The sequence below is a fragment of the Phodopus roborovskii genome, unplaced genomic scaffold (genome assembly GCF_943737965.1).
Source record: "Phodopus roborovskii unplaced genomic scaffold, PHOROB, whole genome shotgun sequence".
In the NCBI taxonomy this organism is placed as follows: Eukaryota; Metazoa; Chordata; class Mammalia; order Rodentia; family Cricetidae; genus Phodopus; species Phodopus roborovskii.
In genome coordinates this window covers 822717-838718 of record NW_026126571.1, presented here as the reverse complement: position 1 = coordinate 838718, position 16002 = coordinate 822717, and the positions used below count along the sequence as shown (strand labels likewise).

At 39.2% G+C, this 16002-nt stretch overlaps 1 protein-coding gene across 1 annotated transcript in view; it reads left to right on the top strand.

Moving 5' to 3' along the window:
- The window catches only part of Exoc6b (exocyst complex component 6B), a 369762-nt gene that overhangs the window by 242358 nt on the left and 111402 nt on the right, over positions 1 to 16002 (top strand). The window contains exon 19 of the mRNA XM_051203059.1: positions 2034 to 2175. Within this exon, the coding sequence (XP_051059016.1) occupies positions 2034 to 2175 (142 nt within the window). The remainder of the gene's footprint in view (positions 1 to 2033; positions 2176 to 16002) is intronic.

The following is a 16002-nucleotide window of genomic DNA, read 5'->3' as shown; positions in this document are numbered from 1 at the left end:
TGGGCAGTAGAGAGATATGAGGATCAGGGATCAAGACCGAGTTTGAGGTCAGCATAGTCTACATGAAATCCTGTGTTTAAAAAAAATAAAAATAAAAATAATCTTCTAAAAGCTGGCAGAGAACAAAGGCACATTGGGGGTAGTAAGAATAATGGTGGAATTCTTATTGGTGTGATGAGGCCAGAGAATAATAGCTGAAACTGCAGAAAGTTTGGAAGAAAAATAAGATTATCCCTCTGTACTTATCAATATATACTTAGTATAAGTGTACTATAGGAAAAAAGGACGAGATCCCATTGCTAACCATGATACAGTAACTAGTGCCAGCCTTGATCTTGAGTCCTAGACTAGATGCTTTATGTTGGACAGTGGGCAGTGCAGGGTGGTGATCCCAGAGAAGGAAGATAATCAGAGCCCCATAATCTCCTGCTGTTGAACCCTGAAGAATGACCAGAGCTTGGGACGAAGTGACTGCTGTATTCAAGGAAGTAGTTTAATGTTGAAGAAGCCATCCTGAGGAATAGAGAGAGAAACACGCATTGAGATTCCTGGGAATTTTTGCACATGTGAAGTGAAATCTATGAGATCAGGCAAACAAAATAATAATAAACAGATGACAAAAAAGTGCCAATGTGTAGGAAGGTGAGCAGTTACCAGGATTTAGACAAAGAGGGGGAAATGTTCAGACTCCACTTCCCCCAAAACCTTCAGTAAAGACACCAAAAGGGTAGCAAGTCAGGGCCTAAGTTGATCATTGGCCTGAGGTATCTCTATCGAGCCTCCACAGTTATATGTTGGGGTAAAGAGGGGTGACAATTTCCTGTTTAAGGAGGAAGAGAGCTTAAAGCTGTGATCCCAAAGAATCACATTCCATGACAGGATCCATAATAAGGAAAGTGTGGTGCAGGTGTGACTACAGTTGGCGTGGGTGTGGCTACTGGTTAGCCTACAGAGCAGCCTATTGTTTCTGAGAATATATTTGTCCTAACAGCATTTCTTTTTCTTCTTTCCTCTTTATGGCCCTAGAGATGAATCCCAAGGCTTCAGGCACCATTAGACAAGTGGTCTGTCATTAAGCTTCCCAGCCCTTCAGAATAGAACTTACAGTGGATATACAAAAGGGTTACCTAACACCAAGAATGGCCACTTCTGATGCAAAGTAGGAAAGTATTTAATGGTGTCATCCAGGAGCATAAACTGTATTTGTAATATTAGTGAATATATACATGCATTGAGTGCTTTCATAAAGGTAGTTAAACTAACTTTATGTCTGTTTTTAAAATTAGCTTAGAATTCTTTTGTAAATCCCAAAGTTTTCTAAGTAAACAAAATTCACCCTTTTACATTTTGGAGGCTGTTTTTGGTTTGAGTTTATTGACAAGTCATAGAGCAATAGATACTAGTTTATATCTAAAGACTATTATTGCTAGAATTTGTAAAGAATTTTTTGTAAGATACTTTTTCAAGTTTATTCTCTCTGTAACACTCTTTCTCAGTTTACTTCCCATTTTTGAATATTGCTTGTCTATTGTTAATCTTTAAAATATGGTGCTTGGTTCCACAGCTGGGTTTTGTTAATATAGCTTAGTGTTCTAATTGCCATGACTGGCAGAATTGGAGTCACTATTTAAAATAATTGCTGTTAATATGCTTAGTTCCAAGGATATTAGATAATGAGTATCATGATAGGGAAAACCTTAAAGAAATTCCAAATTGAAGAGTAGAACAAGTTATTTAAACTTTCATATCTGGGGATATCCACAGTTGATAGAGTGCTTGCCTAGAATGCACAAAGACCTCAGTTTGATCCCAGCACCATATAACCTAGGCATGGTGGTACCCACCTAAAACCTCAGCACTGGGTGGTCCACAAAGTAAGATTACAAATTCAAGGTCATCCTTGGATATGCAGCAAGTACAAAGCCATCCCGGGATAAGTGAGACACTGTCTTAAATAAACAAATGAATAAATAGGTTTAGATGGCATTCCGTTTTAATCCAGTAACTTTCTGGTTTACATGTTTGCATTTCAGGGAAAGGTGGCCCAGACAGCCTGTATGTCAGCTTGCAAGCATTTAGCCACATCCTTGATGCAACTGTTGTTGGAAGCAGAAGTAAGGCAACTCACTCTGGGAGCATTGCAGCAGTTCAACCTGGATGTCAGAGAATGTGAACGTAAGTCAGTGAACCCCTTTTGCTTGCTTGTTTTATAAACTTACATTGTCACTGATGTAAAAGGAAACTTTTAGGTCTATTAAGTCAATCTTTCTCATGGTGTCAAAAATAATTGGATGATAAAGGCCTCATATAGGACCTTTTGTTTTTTGGGTTTCTGGGTTTTTTGTTTTTGTTTTTTTTTTTCTTTCAGCTTTTCTAAAAATATGTTTTTAATTGAAATATAATTATCTCTCTCCCCCCTTTCGCACTTCAGCAGCCCCTCCTAACTATCCTGTTTTGAACCTCATTCATGATCCCTACACCTCAGAAGTTGATAGCCCCCTTTACTTAAATTATTATTGTTGAGTACATATGTGTCAATGTAGTTGAAAGTTTCTGTTCTGCCTTTTTTTTTTTTTTTGTTAAACTGTTAGCCGATGGCTAGGGCTTCTTACTGGCTAGCTCTTTCTTAATTATTAACCTATAATTACTAATATATGTATTTCTACATGCCCTTATCTTGCCAGAGAATGCTGGGTGTTTCCTGTGTTATTTATGCAGTGGTATCTAGGAGAGATTTTCACAGAAGATGCCATCATATTCTGTCTCTCACAGTCTCTCTGCCCCATCTCCTGCCATGCTCCTTGTGCCATAGATCTGTGGCCTGTATTATAGGTGTGTCCCTTTCGGCTGGGCTCTCCATGGCCAGCAGTGTAGTTTCATCTCCTTCAGACTCTTTCTAACGCTTATCTGTTACCATTTTTAAAATTAATGTATACAAATGTTTTTCCTGCATATGTGTGTGTGTGTATATGTATATGTATATGTGTGTGTATATGTATATGTGTGTGTGTGTATGTATATGTATGTGTGTGTGTGTGTATATGTATATGTGTGTGTGTGTATATGTATATGTGTGTGTGTGTGTATATGTATATGTGTGTGTGTATATGTATATGTGTGTGTGTGTATATGTGTGTGTGTATATGTATATGTGTGTGTGTGTATATGTATATGTGTGTGTGTATGTATATGTGTGTGTGTATGTATATGTGTGTGTGTGTATATGTTTATGTGTGTGTATATGTATATGTGTGTGTGTATGTATATGTATATGTGTGTGTGTATGTATATGTGTGTGTGTGTATATGTATATGTGTGTGTGTATGTATATGTGTGTGTATATGTTTATGTGTGTGTGTGTATATGTATATGTGTGTGTGTATGTATATGTATATGTGTGTGTATATGTATATGTGTATGTGTGTGTATATGTATATGTGTGTGTGTATGTATATGTATATGTGTGTGTGTATATGTATATGTGTGTGTGTATATATGTATATGTGTGTGTGTGTATGTATATGTGTGTGTGTGTGTGTGTGTGTATGTATATGTGTGTGTGTACCACATACATGCCTGGTGTCCACTGAGGCAAGAAGAGATCATTGGATCCCCTGGATCTGGAGTTACAGATGGGAATTGAACTGTATCCTCTGGAAGAAAAGCCAGCCAAACTGCTGAGCTAGCCCTTCAAACTGTGTTGTCTTCTTGTAATAGCTAGTTCTACCAATGTGCAGTGATACTTCATGTGGCTTTGTGTGTCTCCAGCCATTTTAGTATACCTATTAATCATTTATCATTCATATCACCTTTTAAGAAACATCTATTCAGATGTCTTGTCTGTTTAAAAACAACAAAAACAAACAAAACAAAACAAAACAAAAACACCCAAAAACCAAACTCAGCGGTTGTTCACTACAGAGTTATCTGAGCTTCTTACATATATTTTAATATGTAAGCCACACGTAGTCTTTCCCTACTGTAATTAAGCCTGGCAGTAAGACCTGATGTGAAGCCATTCTGCAAGTAAAATAAACAATCTTTGGAAAACTCAGTCATTTTTGAAGGAAGAAGACACATGACACACTCACCACCATGTAGCAGCCACAAATTTATACTAAAAACAAACAAACAAAAACAACTTAAGTCACATGTAAGGAACTGTAAAATATGACAGCTAACAGAATCTGCAATATACAAGAAGTACAAATGAGCCTATTAATGATACAGATGTGGAAATGTGTGTTAAAAGAGTTTTAGAAATCACAATGTAATAAACTGAGTAACTTAAAAAGTTAGGTGGTATGATCCCAGCTACCAGGAGGTTAGAGGCAGGAGCATTATTATGAGTTCAACTTCAGCCTGAGGTGGGCTACATAGTGAACTCCTGGGCAATCTGGGCTATTAGAAAAGACTTGCCTCCAAAAATATAATTATAAAGGATATAATACATGACTGATGGGGAAAAAAATTTCCACATTTAGGAAAAGGTACTGACCTCATTTTTCTCATGAAACTTAAAAGAATATCAGGTTAAGCGCATGTGAAGGCACGTGCGCACATGCACGCACGCACACACACACACACACACACACACACACACACACACGTAAAAGCATAGTCAGATTACTAGCTAAACAGTATAATTCTTTCTGAACCAATTATTTGCTAGCAGGATGGAAGCTTACTTGTTGGCTAGAGAAATGAAAACTGATTGCTGGAGTCAATTACAAAGCCATCTTCTTGAGTTGAAGAAAGAGTGAGTAGAAGCTCATTGTGTTAGGAAGAAAAGAGGCTTAAGTTAGATGCCTGTCAGTTCCACTGGGAAGGAAAGCATAATGAATGACAGGAAATGACCTATTGACTGTGTCACTGTGTTTTCATAAAGCCAAGAGACACAGTGGGTATTGGGAGATACAGTGAAGCATAAGTACTAAGAGGAGAAATGTACTTAGAGGAGCACAATGAGAAAAATGTTAACTCTTAGAGCCTGATCCTCAAGTATGTTGTACTTAGACGAATGAACAACTTCTTTTTTGTGGGACTTTTAGGTGTGTTCATGTACTCAGTGCAGAGGTAACTCTCCATTAAGAGTTCAGACATCATCCACTTAAGAGCTGGGAGCACATTAGTTTGCTTACTATTTCAAAGAGGTTTCAGATTCCCAAGAGCCATTGTTTTGGGTGGAAGGTCATGTAGTATTGGAATAGCTTCAGACTTAGTTCATATGCAGGGTACCCACTCAAGGGCCTGACAGTCTTACCAATAAAACTAGCATCATCATTCAACTTGAGACTACCTGTGGTTGGTCCTTTGACTGAGAATGGTCTCCATAGGCTCAGATGTTTGAATATTTGGTCCTCAGTTGGTGGAACTATTTGAGAATATTTAGGAGGTGTGGCCTTGCTGGAGGAAGTGTGTGACTGGAGATAGCTTTTGAAGTTTCAAAAGCCCACGCCATTCCCATTTAGCCCTTCCTGCCTGGTGCTTATGAATCAAGATGTAAGCTCTCAGCTACTGGCCTACCACCATGCCTGTCTCATTGTCTGGCATACTCTTAGCCATGATGATTGTGGATTCTAGCTAACTTCTGTGAACTATAAGCCCCAGATAAACTCTTTCTTCTGTAAGTTGTCTTGGTTATGATGTTTTATCACAGAATTAGAAAAGTAACTAAGACAACACTGAAGGGGCCTGAAGTTTTACTAAAACTTAGTGTCAGCATTCAACTTGAGACTAACCATAGAATGGCCTGACACCCCCACTTCTAGCCCTAGCATCAGCAGTAAAAATCTTTTCTATATATTGAAGAGCCACCAAGCTTCATTGACTTAGGATTTAACATTTCATTTCTGACTGTCAGTAATTTATCTGTCAAGAAACTTTGCATGGACATTTATTTCACTTGAAAAGAAAGAAATTCTATTCTATGCCTTTCCCTATACCACCCCCTTCATTTTTTTTATTTCAGATGCTCAGTGGTCTATAAAAAATTCTTAAAGAATTGATACATAAAATTCAAATAGTTAGACAGAGGCGTATAAAAGAAGCCCAATGACAAGTTAATTAGCACTTGCATCTTCCTACCCACTGGTGTATGTGAAAGTTATTTTCTCCTTTTTGTCTGTAAGTCCTTGGAGGAAGTGTCTAAGTCCTGAAAGAAAACTGTGGACAAGATGGAATATGGTGCGCACTGAAATTTCTTACTCTTAAGTCCTGTGCTGCTATTTGCATAGATCCAGAGTACAGGCAGGAGTCAGACATACTATGAGCTAAGATACTCTGCTAGGATAGTATCATCTTGGTCAGCTTGACAGAATAGAATTCATGTTTCTTTTAGGTTGACCATACTGGCAAATTATTTAGTACCTTACAATCTTATTTACAAAATGGGAATAATTACTAATATTGTAGGAATGAATTTAAGGTTAAATAAACTAATACATGGCAGGCTTATGGTGACTGGATAGTAAATGCTTTGTTACCTTAGTTATCATCTTCAGAGCAGTAGTAGCAGTAAGCCTAGATCCTGTCAGTGCAAGATTGTTTGAACACTGTCTGGAGTTTGTGACTCAGCTAAGTGTAAAGGTGCTATTTAGTTTAATATAAAAATTAACTTGTGATACTTCAGAACTTGAAGATATGATCCGTAACTGACAGCTTGATGGTTTTGTAAGACGTCACCCAGTAGTGCCCTGTTCTCTAAAAGTGGTAACGGTTGCCTCGGTTATCGCCCCCTGAAAGATGTGATGCTGACAGGTCATTCTTAGTGGAAGGCCATCAGACCGAGTACCTGAAAGGTATAATTGTTAAGGAGGCACAAGAAAATTGTTCCTATACTTTTAAAAGTTACCAGTGAAATCTGGGTTTTCTGACATGTATAGATTTCATCTTGCATTTTGTATTAATTACTTTCTATTTGGCTGTCATCAAATACCTGATCTTAAAGGTGGTAAGGGTTTGTTTTGGCTTACAGTCTGAGGAGATATAGCCCATCATAGCAGGGAAAGGTGTGGCAGCAGGGTCTGAGGCTTCTGGGTCACATTGTACCTGTACCTGCAGTAAGGAAGCAGAGAATAGACCGGGGGGGGGGGGCAGGCTATCTGATCTCAAGCTTCCTCCCATCCCCAGCAACTCACTTCCTCCAGTAAGGCTCCACAGTCTTCCTAATCGGTGCTCAACAACAGCCATCAAAATCTGAGCTTTGGTGTTAGAAGTTTATTCAGTAACCTGTCCGTTTATTCAACAAAATGAATATGGGGTTCCTGTTCTGCAAAGTACTGTGCTGAATTGTTTAGATTTGTGTTTCCAGAAGGAACCTTGATTTTCTGGGAGGTTGGGGGCAGTTCAAAAGCTGTTATAACTCATAATGGAGATGATTTGGGTTTGAACCAACAACTTATTTAACCTCCGTAGGCAGTAACCTGGAAATTTGAATTAATTCCTGCATGTTCTCATACAAAGTCAATTAGATGGTAGATATAAAACTATTGAAATTGATTTTTTAGCAATGATTATTTACTTATATATGTCTGTATATTTTACTTTTCCACTTTTACTGTTGCGTATCCAGCTTCCTGGATATTTAAAAGATTTAAACCTCCAAAACAAACAAACAAACAAACAAACAAAAACAAATAATGAAACCAAGTGCATGTCGCATAACTACCAATTTACTATAACCTACTATTTCCCATAAACTTTTGCATGTAAGTATCCGAACAAGAAGCCAACAGAACAAATATCCTGAATCATCTTGGGTTTTGTTTGTTTTAGTTTTTGATGGGTAGTTAAACTGGGGTTTTGCTTACTGATGTAAAATATTTCTGCTGTACACTGTGAAAATGTATTGCTCTCATTGTTAATAAAAAGCTAATTGGCCAGTGGCCTGGCAGGATTTTCAGGGCAGAGAGAGTGCTGGAACAAGAAGGGTGGACTCTTGGGAATCTTAGGCCAGACACAGAAGAAGCAGTATGGGAAGTTCATAGATGAGGCAAACGAGGTCTGGGGTACCACACAGATGAATGGAAATGGGTTAATTTGAGTTGTACAATCTGGCTGGAGACAAGCGTAAGCTGTGGACTGGGCATTTGTAATTAAGACTCTGAGTGGTTATTTGTGAGTGGCTGTCAGGACTCAGAGAAGCTCTGCCTACAGCTTATTATTCTGCTAGCCAGAGAATCAATGTGGAGACTCTTCCTAATCTCAAGAGACAACATCAAAACAAATGTAAGATGTCAGTGAACCCACGATGATATGAAAGTGTAGCAGAAAGCTATGTGTCATTTATGCACTTACACAGAAAGATGAAGTTTCTTTGTAACACCCTAAAGAATTCATTTGGGTGTAGTATCAGTCACCAGGAGCTTCTGCAGAGTTTTGACAATTTCCATCTCTTCATATATACTCATTAAAATTAATGTGTTTAAGTATCTTTGTTTCAGGTGGAATAGTCACTAATCAGACAAGCTTTAAAAGACCCACATGTTTGTTAATCATTCTACTGGACGTTAGAGATAAGGATCCTTCCTATAGAAAGACCCCTGAACTGCAGCCACTTTACCCAAATCTAAACTGGTTGCTGTAACTGTACCCTTTATAAATTTTCTCCACTACATGCATACAGCTGCCCTGGACTTGTTTCTCTTCAGCCACTCTCCCCAGGAGACTCTAGACTTGACTGTTTGTAGCCTATCCAGTATATTCCTAATGAGGAAGTGGGGGGAAGGAGAGCCCCAGAGACCCTGGTAGTAGCAAGGAAAGCATGTATTCTGTCCATGCTGCCTTCTTCCTCTGCAGCCTCTGATGCTTGCATTATGTGAAAGGAGCTCTTGCCCTTAAAAAACAGCTGTGCCAGAGCGAGGCCCAAATCTGCCTTAACCAACCAAGCAAACTATGAAGGTAACTATACACTTGTACCATAAATCAAGCCTATGCAGTTAGATGCCCTACAGTAATTAAGTTGTCAGTCAAAATTATGTTAAGTCATGCAGAATGCATAACTACCTAGTTTCCTATTTCTGTTCTGTTTACCCCAGACAAGTCACATTTTCTTCTAGATACATTCTTTCTTACTTTGCTTATTACCCCCAAAGTCCTTCAGTTTAGATCTTTGTCACAGGACAAAATGCCTAAGAGACAGTAATGAAAATCTGTGTTTTTGTTCTATGGCAAAGACAACACAAGGGAAGCCTTATTCAGGAGGTAAAAGGATCAAGAAGCCAGGATAGCTCAGTCCCCATGCATTGGTCAAGAGCACACGGCAAGTCTGTGAAGGTAGCTCTACCTGATCCTTCTCTTCATGCACTTGGCTTTTAGGCTACTCAGCTGGCCAGCTGCAGACCATATTGAGGCTCCTTAAATTTGCTGCCATAGTTCTGTTTAGGTTCCTGATGTACACATTTCTAGAGAAAGCCAAGATTTTTTGTTTTTACCATAAGCTGTACCATGATGTTAAAAGCAACCACATGACTTATATTCCTCCACCATTTACAATTCATAAATGGCAGCGGGAATCTCTGTGATCCTCTGCTCCTTCCTCTGTGGAAACATGTCCATGTGATTGAAGATAATACCTTGGGGTATAAGATCAGCTACCACATTTCACAATTTAGTATTATTAGAAGCTTTCTCTGCCATCACCTGCTAGCCAACTCCATACTATTTTCTCTTTTGTTTGGTACCTCATTCCCCATAATAATCTCTTCGATACATTATTAGAGGGTGCTTATAAATGGGTGTTACTAATCACTATGCTGTGATACCTTAAGACCTGGATAGTTTACAAACAACAGGAATGTGTTTCTTAAGATTCCTTAGGATAGAAGGTCAAGAACAAAGTGCCAGAAGGTTTGATTCTGCTTCTAGTATAGCAAGGATGAGCCTCCCCAGTGTTCTCTGGTCCTTTTGTGAGGTCACTGATCTCAGGCGTAAGGATTAATCCCTTAGCTTCATGCTGTTGCTCTATGGCTTAGACTCAGTGAATGTGCAGACACACAGCAGGGATCTGTACAGCAAGGAACACATCTGAATTCTGGGCAAGGGGATGTGTGCTTTAACATATACATTTCACAGAACCCAGGAAAACAGCAAGTTGTTCATGTTCGCCATCTTCATTCTGACCCTTTGATACATGGAATTTGCATGATAAATGATATAGCTAACAACTGCTTCAGTCTCCAGTTCACTTCTTCCTGCTTTGAGGTTGGGAGTGAACAGAGGCATGTAGCCCCTCTGAGTAGATGTCCTGTGAGGTAAAGAGCAGGACAGAGAGATGTGTCTAGAATCCCAAATTACATAAACTGGTGTGTGTTGCTTTTAGTGCTCATGCCCTACCATTCTCCTCTGTGGGTTAAAAGGCATCCGTTGCTCTGACAGGCAGCTACACTGCACTCAAGAATTAGAACTCAACACGACAAAAACAGACTGTCCTTTGATTCTTAGGTGTGCAACTTATGTTCTTGTAGGCCCCATTGTGCTGCTTTGTGAACGTGACTGATTCCCATAGGAAATTATAGCAGCCTTCATGTTCTTTCTGCCTCCACCCTCATTGCAGACTCCTCGACTAGAACTGCTTAACTTCAGTTTTGCCACTTTGGTATTCATTACTTGTCCTTGGTCTTTGGATTTATATTTACTTCTAAAATAGATTCATTATGAGGAGAGAATATGTGAGTATTTTTTAATATCAATGGAGAAGTATAAGGAATATAGAAGATAATATGTGTGAAGTATTTTGTAGATAAAGTACATAAATAATTGTAATTGCTAAATACACATTGAATATATTGGTAGAATTATTAGTATGGATACATATGGTACCCTGCCCCATAGAGGATTTCTAACCTAAAATATAAAGCCAGAAAGCAAGCTCTGGGTGACCCCAGGAGCTGTTTTAAGTTCAGTGGCATTTTTTTCTTTCGTCAAGAGAAAGCTTCCATATAATTCTTTAAGAAAGGAGAAGCTGCTTTATATTGCCTTCAAAGCAGTTGGTCATGATCACTGTTCTTTACACCCTGATGGAGATGTCTGTGTTGTGGGTAAGATCAGAGTTGTTACATGGACATGTTGACTATGTAGTCCCGAGTCTCAGAGGACACTACAGAGAAGATTCATTCCCTTTGGGCACTTAGGGTCCTGTACATGCACAGAGAGTATCAGACTTAAAAATAAGAAGTTTGCTCTCTGTGAAATTAAGTAAATCATGGAAATGTTCATTTCCTCTACCTGACACTATCACTTCATGCTATGAAGTTAGTTATATTTACTGTCTTTCTAGATAGTCTGTTTTAACTCTTCATCCAGAAGATGCTTTTGGTATCACAGCCAAAGTATATGTTCCTTCTTTACCTTTTAAAAAACAGAGTAAGGGTTATAGAGAGCCAGGTGGCTGAAGCTTGAGCCCAGTTCACATTTAAACCTCATTTGCCAGGTTTATAAATATTAAGAGAGGCCCCTTTTATTAAAGAAAACGCAGAGCTTGGAGATACAAATTCCCTTCAGTAGCCTGCTGGGACACCTACTTTGTTTCAGTACCATTAATACCAATCCCCTTAGCTGCTGTCCTCAGCCTCACCATGCAAATTGCAATTCGGAAACACTTTCACTTTCTGCCCTCTTCCATCAAAGAGATATGACGGTCAAGAAGATTGATGATGGTTTTCAAGTTTGTATGCAGAGAAATAATCTTGGTTTTTATAATTTGCAGTGCTCTGCACATGTGAAAATCTAAGGGTAATTAGTTGTTATTGCTTTAACATGATGAGGACAATAACTTCTCCATGAGAAAAGCTCCATGGTTAATAAATTTTGTCTTCTGGTTGATTGACTGGTTAATGGAATCAGAAAAGTATTTTATGTGTGTGCTTTACAATACTGCTTCACTCCCTGCTAGAAAGGTTTATAGCTGGCATTTGTTTTGTTTTGTTTTTTATCGTTTGTTTTGCCTCTTCTTTAGTTTTATTCTGTATTCCTCTTTCTAATTCTCTTTTTAATTACTATATGTGTTGAAGCTTAAGATATTGCAGGGGAGAATCATGACGTTGTGGCCTCTCCTCTGTCGGGGTTGCACTTGGGATATTTCATGTAAAAACCCAGACCTATAATTTAAGTGCAGTAGAAATGCACAGTAGGATGAAAGTGGGTCTGACATTATCTAACATCAGTTTCCTAAGCATGTAACTTTTTATCAGCTGGTGCCACAAACACTTGTTTGGAACCCTGGGCTGCTTGGCTTTTGCCTGCCTTGTGAGCCCCTGCCTTAAGCCTTTGTTTGCTGTTGTCTTTCCAGGTCCATATAGCTTGTTCCGGCAATACTTTTATGGTTTGTCTTTCTCAGCCATGTGAGCCCAAATAGAAGGCCCCTTGCCATTAAAATGGCTATGTCACATCTCTTTGACTGTGGGTGATGGACCCTGTGCCCTCTGGCAAGGCCTGACTCAGACATGGGTCAGTGAGTAGTGCCCACTCAGCAGTTATTTTGGTTTGGGACTGAAGTTCCTTGAATTCCAGGAGATAAGGCCCTCTTTGTTTCTCGGAGTCCACTGCCAGACACCCAGCCACTTGATAGTAGATGCTGCCAACCTGAGCAGTGGGGGCAGGCAGCCTGCTCTCCCTCAGCATGGCCTGGGATGCCATCCTGTCAAGAAAATGGAGATGGATCATCCTGCTCTAACCTCATCATACATCACTGTCAAGCAAGCTACTGCCTTCCAAAGATGGGCCAGCACAGACAAAGTACCTCTTCTGGTGGCAGATGTTACCTTGGATAGCTTGTGGGGATATTAGTGATGAGGGAGTACAAAAGGCTCACTGCATGAAGGGTCTTAATTCCCCAGTAAGCTTTCTATGTGCAGGCTCTCATTGGACTTGCACTTTCTGGCTGGCTGTTGGGCCTTTGTGGTCATCATCCCACCTCTGAAGATATAGTGACTGATTCCTCCATGAAACGGTTTAGATATTTTCTTCCTTGTTTTATTGGAAGGTTCCTGAGGCAGACAGATAGTGGCAGTGCAGATCCACTTACTCTACTGAAAGTTGCCAGAAGGCCATCTTCCTGCTCCATGATTTGAAGAGGATGGGCGGGATTTTAAAAAGTTGTTCCAGTCTTCATATTCCTCCCCTCATTCTCCATACCTTCCAGTCAAGCTCTCTTAGTTTTTTTTCCTCATTTTTTTCCTCAAGTTTGAGACTTTCGATATTTTGGAAGTATCAGATACTGGAAAGTTTGTAAAACATCATTTCAAAGAAAAAGAGATAGCAAGCATATTATGATTGTGGCCACTTTCCTATCCTTAATTGTGATCCTGCATTGGCTAAAGTCCATTTTCTTGTAGTTTGGAAAATATTGATAATCAATCTCCTAACACTTTTCACTGTTTTTTATTAATAAATTAAAAGTAATTACTTGAAAAATTGCAAATCTCATAATTACCTTGAAAGCAGCCAAGAGTTTTCACTAAAACGCCAGTAAGCAGCGGTGCATCTGAGCCATCTTAGCCAGGGTGAAGAGCACTGGCCTAGAGTAGAGCATGGCCACTCTTGTGCAGACTCTCTCTGCTGAAACCATGTCCTTCCTCAGTGCTTCCGCCCTTCTATCAAGAGTGTGTGGCTCCTTCCTCAGGCCCGAATGGTCTGGGTTGGGCATGCCAATTTCGCCAATTTCCCAGGGATGGCTGATGTGTCCTGGTTCTTACTGTCTCCCGGTGGTTATGTGGCCACAATTTATGCTGTGTGTGTTTTCTTTTGGTTTGACCTGATGTTGTTAGGGCTAATAACAATCATTACTTATTTTAACTGGGCTGTTATATAAGGCATTAACTAGGATGCATTAAATACTTTGATTTAAAACTTTCATTTTAATTATTAAAACTTGACAGACTTTTGCTCATATATTAGAAGACTTCTGTGGCATTGTCTTCCCGTTTGTCTGTTTGTAACTAGGGATCTAATGTGGCGTCTAGGTTTGACAGGCAAATGCTATAGTAACATTGCCAGGGGCTAATACTATGTCTTGCAGCAATGTATCCATGTATAAGATATATGGGTATAGGATTTTATAAGAGATTTTAAAAGGAAAAATTGTTCTGCCTTTCCACTGTTACCTGTTCTGGGTCTCAGTGTTTAATTTTCTCATTTCAGGTCTGCTATGTCATTACATCATCTGGTTAGTCTGCTGTTGCCATTAGAAATACTTCCCTTCTGATTTTTCTTAAACTATCCCCCTCTGCCCTCCCATGTATGTATAGTAAAGTAAACCACCTTAGCATTTTCATTCTCATATTCCTGAGAGTAGAAGTTATAAAATGTTAAGAAAATAGCATTGTTAACAGTTTTTCAATTAGAAAAGTGAAATTTCCAACATGTTTCATGGTAGTGGGTGGCCTGTATTTTGCCACTGTTTTCTATTGCTTTCCTAGTCAGAAGAAGTATGTATAGTAGTTAGATCAGTATGCCTTAGCCTGTGTTAGTTGTTCATTTTATCAGTGTGTCCATGTATATTTTTAAGACTCAATCTCTCCCTTAGCCCTTCTGTTCACTGGGTACTCTTTATGGGTTAGAATAGAATGTTCAGCTGTACTCTATGACTGTGAGTTAAAAATACCTGGAAAGAAGTCATTTGAGGAATAGGTTCTTATGGGCAGTGGTATGAACAAACAGAGAGGAAATAAAAAGCTTAGTGTATGAGACAAGTTCATTGAAACCACAGGACGGCTAAAGTGAAGTCAGGTAGCTGGAACCAGTGAATCAACCTTAGTCACTGATAAATCTTAGTAAGAACTGGGTACAGGATTCTGAGACACTAAGTATTTCCTATAAGAGACCAAGAGGAACCGAGAAATAATTCTTAATATTTTGTAGCATCAATAAAATTTGTGTTATGATCTGACTTTCTGTCTTTCTTTTCATTTTCTTTCTGATTAATGTACTTTTTCCGGGAAATTCAGTTCCCCTTAGTGCTGTGTTGTGTTTTACCCAATCCCAACAGTCAAGACTACCTGAGGCCTGCCCTTCCCTCTGACTCACTGGAATCTCTGTCAGATGTCTCCTGTCAATGGATGAAAACAAGATGTAGTATAATTCCCTGTTCTGGCAACTAATCAGAAAGATGGGTGAGGTTCTCCACTCTACCCTACAAAAGCATTTTTGAGGGCTTTTCAGCAAGACAGAAGTGCCTTTAATGCTTGAAATATCCATTCATCTTCTCCTATGCCTCCTACAACTTAAGGATCAGTCTGTTGCGGGAAGAAATTGCTTGTGTACCTTTCCCTTCAACTCTAAATGCTCCCTAAGTGCCTTTGCCTCTCTTCCAGTAGTGTCTGTAGTGCTAATGTCTCCCACCTCTCCAGGGCACCTGCACTGTTCAGCCACCTCTGGCTGCTCACTAAAAGCTTCCAGCCCAGAGCATTTGGATCACTGGCAGAGATTCTTATCTTCTTATCTGTGTTTGTATGTTGTTCTTTATTTATTTGTTTTTATTTGTCTGATGTAGGAAGAAAAAAAAAGGGGGAGGGGGATGAAACATCATCCCAGATGGAACCCCGTGCCAGTTCCTGAAAATAAATGTATTAACCATGGATGCATGACAGTGTTGATGCTGACACTGCCCCACTTTGAGCATTTAACATGCATGTTGAGTAATACCTGACATTAAAATTTTCTAGCAAGTGTAATTCCTAGCTAATCCTAAAACAATGCGATGAAGCAAAGAAAACTAGAAAGCGTAAGAAAACCTTAAGCTATTGTAGGAAAGATAAGAGCCTTTCCTTTATAGCATCTCAAAACTTATCTCTGTCAGCAAAGATGTTTCACATCTTTAAACATTTTGATTCATGGGAGGAAATGTTGTTACCTGATTATTTCCAAGTCCATATGTTTTCATATTGCTTTTGCTGGAGCAACTGTGGCTACAATGTCAGTGTTAAACATGAACTCCAAATGTGATACACTTAATCTGGGTCAAACTTGTGTTCTGACTAGAATTCTCTTAATGATCCCGGGTGG